The 5,898-nt window shown below is 42.6% G+C and overlaps 1 protein-coding gene across 1 annotated transcript; it reads left to right on the top strand.

Moving 5' to 3' along the window:
- The first annotated feature begins 876 nt into the window (after window positions 1-876).
- LOC104303193 (LYR motif-containing protein 4) lies at window positions 877-1,700 on the top strand. The gene has a single exon (XM_009903796.2). The coding sequence runs from the start codon at window positions 890-892 to the stop codon at window positions 1,157-1,159; it is 270 nt and encodes an 89-aa protein (XP_009902098.2). The 5' UTR covers window positions 877-889; the 3' UTR covers window positions 1,160-1,700.
- The last annotated feature ends 4,198 nt before the right edge of the window (window positions 1,701-5,898 follow it).

Here is a 5,898-nt window from a genome sequence, read left to right as displayed (position 1 = left end):
GGTCTTGTTTGTTTGTTTGTTTTGCTCTTCTATTGCAGTTTAAAAAAGAAAGTTTCACCTGCATCTAACACTGCCATAGGTTTGGAGGAGAGAAACTCCCCTGTAATCCTTACTTCAGTACTGTTTGGTTCATGTGTTATTCATTCTAAAATATTCTATAATTCCAATTTCTCTTCCCATCATATGCTTTTTGTTTGCCTAATGGGAAAAAATAAAATCATGGCCTCTAGGACATGTATTATTAAATAACCTCATCATGTCCCTACCTTTCCCATTTCAAAGCTTTCCCATGTTCAGCTCAATGCATATGTAGGGGTTTCATTATCTACTTTCCTTTACCTTTGTCCGTTTTCAAAACTACACAACCTGTTCACATAAAGAAAGTAAAAACTAATTACAGCAGTAGATCTAAGTAGCACTTTTGTATCTTCCTTAATCACTTTTTTGGCTTCTAACGTACAAACCATTTCACCATGCCTTTTCATTGCAATTGATAGGAGATATTTGACAACTTACTTTGTAGCTCCCTATGCATAACACTTCCCAATACTAATTACTTTGAAGTAGAAATTCTGTTTCTTCAGAAGAACTAATTTGTGCAAAACACCAAACAATTTCTGTCCTGAAAACTCCCTACCTAAAAAAAATAAAAGACCTAAGGATACTATATTCTGCAGACAGAAGTTGTATGGCACCACCACCACCACCACCAACCAATCAACACCAAAACCTCAGCTTACAGAAATGTTTGCTGTAAACAACTGCAATGCCAATTTGTTTACAAACTTTAAAAAACCCCACACTTTTACAGAAGCTAATCATAAAACCATATGATCTTTTGAAGGAGTATGTTATCAGCATGGGCTAATACCCGCCTGGTGTCGACAACATGGCAGCGTCCAGCCGGGCCCAGGTGCTGCGGTTGTATCGGGCTCTGCTGCGGGAGAGTCAGCGCTTCAGCGGCTACAACTACAGAATGTATGCCACCAGAAGGATAAGAGATGCCTTCAGAGAAAACAAGAATATAAAGGATTCTGAAAAAATAGAAGCACTAGTGAATAAAGCCAAAGCAAACCTAGAGATTATTCATCGGCAGGTTACCATTGGCCAACTGTATTCCGCAGAGAAACTGGTTATTGAGAGTCCAGGAAATACATAGCTCTGAGAAGACTGATCCTGATGCAACACTGGACCATCTTCAGTATCCTACAGTGCCACATACAGATGCATAAACTTTCTGCATACGTCTGAGCTTTTCTGTTCAACATGAGAAACGCCTGAGAGACTGTTTTTGGCAACCAAAGTACTATTTTGTAATAGTTCACATGTTCTGAAATATATTGCTGTGATTTGTAATAGCATGTAAGATAGTCTTGAAATCTGTGTGCTTGCATGTCTTCTGATGGAATAGTCCCTGCCCAAGTTTGACAATAAAACTTCATTAAACTACCTGTAACCTGATAAATTATTCTGCTGGTGACCTTATCGCTCACTGAGCATGGGATATGTATTAGATTTTCAGTCACTCACCCAGTGACCCAGTTCATATTGATCCTGTTTCATTTAAAAATATATAGCCCTCTTCCCCAGGGAGGTGGTGGAGTCACCATCCCTGGAGGTGTTCAAGAGGGGATTGGACGTGGCACTTGGTGCCATGGTCTAGTCACGAGGTCTGTGGTGACAGGTTGGACTCGATGATCTTTGAGGTCTCTTCCAACCTTAGTGATACTGTGATACTGTGAAATGTTCAACACTAAGACTGCAGCCATCCGCTCTAAGTCATGTTGAGAGTCAGGAGTAGGTAGAACAGAACCGTTTCCACCAGAGAATCTGCATCCTTGTCTCCTTAACGTAAGCCACAGTCCTATATCGTCCTACTCTGCTCACTTAGATGTTTTAGGATGTGGACTTAAAAATTACTTGTTTGGAGTTCAATTTATTTCCCACCAGCATTTTCCTTCCTAATAGCTGGTTACCCTCCAGGTCAAGACACAGTGTTTAAAACTAACATTTTTTAACTAAATTGGAAAGTCACCGAGATGCTCAGCTATGTATGTCCTTCACAAGCCTTGGAAGCAAGCCATTGCACCCTTGTGATTTACAGCAGGTCAATTCCTGCAACTGTTCTGCTGCTTTTTATCTTGATACCTCCCTTCACTGCCTTTGAAGCAGCTCTAAGGTAACTGCTTCCTCCTGTTTCTCTACGGAGGTCACAAACCCAAGGATTTCTCAGGGTTTAAGTTCCCCTGAATCTACTGAACTTGATTGGAATGAATTCTTATTTGCACTAGGCTCTGCCTACACTGGGAACACAGCAAAACTTCTATGTCAAATTAAACCAGACCATTCATCTTCTGAAGGCCTCCTAACCAAACTGCAATAAATGAACAGCTTGTGTCTTCAGATGTTTGTCTACAGCCTGAATGCTTCTCTTGCATTACAGTTGGGCCAGTGCACACAGTGAAACAGTCAGAAGCTGACACAAGACAGTTATTTTCTCATCACATTTGGTTGTTCATGATCAGTATTCCAACACAGGGGAAAGAAAAAATTCCAGAGAATGACAATCAAAATGACTATAAAGCCAAAAAGGTAGAATTGCACTTACTCTTCCAGATTATCTTGGTATTGATCTAAAGGCAATCCATTTCTCATTGATTCCTCCCCACGTGCATTATTAACATGGAATTTTGCATTGATTTCAAATAAAAAATCTATTTCTGTTAATATTGGTGAACGTAGTAATTTATATTCAATAAACTGTAAATGCCATCTTTTCTTCTATAGAGTTGGCCTAGTCTGGGTAGCCACACTATGCACTGGAAGCATTCAGAGGAACCTCTAAAGCAAGTGTTATACTCAAACAAGGCCCCTGAAGATGACTGTTTATCTTTTCTGACTCTCCTGACACTAACACCCCTGACAGAAATCTCTCCTTTCAAGACAATTATTGCCATACCCAGAAAACTACATCACAATCCTTAAGCTTAAATGCAGTTAGTTAGTTGGAGAATGACCAGCCACACTGATGCTGAGATACCAAAGGCGTGAACAGCTCTCTTATTCCAGACAAACTGACAGGTACACATCACCATCACTCCTGCTTCAGCCTTCCTTGTCACAAGCAGACACAGATCATACCTCCTCTTTCCTGGGGCTGTCAGCTATAGTACGTCCCAGATAAGGGTCTACAGATGAGCTTTTCCTCAAAAGATGCTCTCTTGTAAAGCTCTTCCCAGCCATTATCTACTGTTCTTTCACGAGGACTTCACCAAATCACAAACTGAAATGCAGTTTATGAAGGTTAACAATCAAGAGATAAACAACATTTGCTGTTTTCTCAGAGACAAGATCAAGTAAAGGAAATAACAGGTGGAAAGACTGAACAGATGTTGGAAAGAGCAGAGATGAGGATTGTCTTAGTTGTCCAGTTTTAAGGCCAGAGATCATAGAATCAATAAGGTTGGAAAACACCTGAGAGATCATCAAGTCTAACCTGTCACCCAGCACCTCATGACTAACTAAGCCATGGCTTCCAGTGCCACATCCAGTCCCCTCTTGAACACCTCCAGGGAGGGTGATTCCACCACCTCCCTGGGCAGCACGTTCCAACGGCCAGTAACTCTTACTGTGAAGAACTTTCTCCTCACCACAAGCCTAAACTTCCCCTGGCACAGCTTGAGACTGTGTCCTCTTGCTCTGCTGCTGGTTGCCTGGGAGTCAACCAATGATGTGATTCCCTGTATCACACTCTCCGTTACAACCTAAGTACCAGAGAAAGGACTCCAGAGATGGGACTCTGCATTCCTAAAACTCAAGGATGGCCTTTGGCCTGCCTCAGGAAAGCCACCCTGATGGCTCTTAAATGTTTTACAACACTGAAGAGAGACATGCAGAAAATTATTTTTGGAGGGGGTCCCAGTCAAGTTCCTACAGTCTGAGCGGGTGGCCACTGGTCACTCTTGAGATTTGAACAGGAATGTCAGCAAAAAAAAGGTTTGAGAAGTGAGGCATCACATGTCAAAATGGTATTATTATTGCGTGCAAGACGTAAGATACCTCAGCTACGGTTTCACAGGATACATTGAAAAGACACTGTCTTAGTCTGAAGAATGACTTTAGGATGACATCAGAGTTTTACTTTAAAAACATAACAGAAGTTTATTTAAAGTAATAAAATATTAATCACAAGCTGCTGTCGTCTAAATCCTTGCTAAATAAAAAGCAACAGGACTGCAGAATAATTCTTCTTCATTCTGACCAAAGGATAGTCAGCTAATCAAACACCACAATAAAGTCAGATTCTGTGCAGACAGTTCCATTTCATTCTGTTCACTCCAGTCAAACACATTACAGTTTTACTGCAAATGATGACAAGAAGTTTTCTTCTATTTTATTTTTTTTTTTGTTGCACTGCAATCTTAATTTTGACAACCCTAGTTTTGAACAAATCCACGGAAACTCATCTACCTATCCCTCCATTTGTCCCTCATCTGGATTTTTAATTACCATCAACAGCCTCCCCACGCCCCCCAAAAGTTACTATGCCCTGAGGCTCAGGCTCCCCGCGGCCGCCACCCCCGACGGCACCAGGGGGGTTCCCCCTGTCGCTTACCTGCCGGCTGCCGGGGCGCTCCCTTACGGCGAGCGGCGGCGGCGGGGCGCGCCGCAGCCGGGGCTGCTTCTTGCCGCCACCTTCACAGCCCTCTCCCGAGGTGAGCGACGCGCGGGGCTGCGGCGGGGAGCAGCCCGAGAGCCGTGACATTGAACCGGGCGTGAGCAGGGTCGTGCCGGCCCCGCGGCGCCGGCGGGGGTGCCTCTCCGCCCTGGCGGGCTGGGCGGCCGCTCGCCGCCCTCCTCTCCGCGGGCAGGCGGAGGAGTAACTGCAAACCAATTGCTCAGTTTTCCTTCTTTCTGGGAAATGGAATGGGCCCATCAGATGCAAACTGCCCATTTCCGTCAGACACAATTAGACTTCTGAAATACTGTTTTATAAATCACCCTACTTTGTCAATGTCATTTAAAATCCGTGGTATGATCTGCCTCCTTCCTCGCAACCCAAAACCATGAGGCCTTGCTTGTCTATTAAGAAGGTAGTAAGAGAAAGATTAGCTGAAGTGCTACTCAACAGTAAAAAGCAGTTCCAAGTATTTCCACTTTCAATAAAATATTCATTTCAATGCACCCTTATTTCTATTTGTCTATCATTAGGAGTATTGCTGGAAGATGGGTTAAACTGTTCACTAACTCCATCTCACAGTAAAGACGTTCACTAAGTGTTCACACAGACCTGCTGTGACTTTCATAATCATCAGACAGATGAGAACACAAAGAGTCTATCAATGCACAACAAGACTCGCCTCCGATCTGCTGATACAAATATCTATTTCGAGTATCAAAGGGAATAAGAGATCAGACTTTAATCAAAAACCAACTCTGATCAGCATGATTATAAATAATCTCAGGAACTACTGCTTCAGAGGATGCTGAAAGAGATGAAAAATAAAAAAACATAATCAATCACAACATTTGCCTTTTCTCACCAGAAAATGGGGCACCAAAATGTCATCACCCAACAGTGATGACAGCTCACCTTCTATGTTTTCTCCCTCAACAGCTTTTAACCATTAAGAAATGGAATTGTCCCCAGGAATCAAAAGGCTTACGAAATGGCAAGCACCTCAAACATGAGCTCTGCTCAGCGTATCGTATGGCAATAGTACCAATATCTCAGCACAGAGGGCATCGATTAGTATGCTGCATGAACATAAGTCTTGAGGAGCAATGCCTAGACATTTCAAATCCCTCCATTTCATTCTTTATGCAGTCATCTCATTTATTCTACTGTTTTTAGAATGGAGAAGCCACTCTTGCCAGAAAAGAAGAAAATGCTTGGGT

The sequence above is a fragment of the Dryobates pubescens genome, chromosome 18 (genome assembly GCF_014839835.1).
Source record: "Dryobates pubescens isolate bDryPub1 chromosome 18, bDryPub1.pri, whole genome shotgun sequence".
Taxonomy (NCBI): domain Eukaryota; kingdom Metazoa; phylum Chordata; class Aves; order Piciformes; family Picidae; genus Dryobates; species Dryobates pubescens.
Note: the sequence above shows the minus strand (reverse complement) of the source record. Positions and strands in the feature narration are given on the sequence as shown.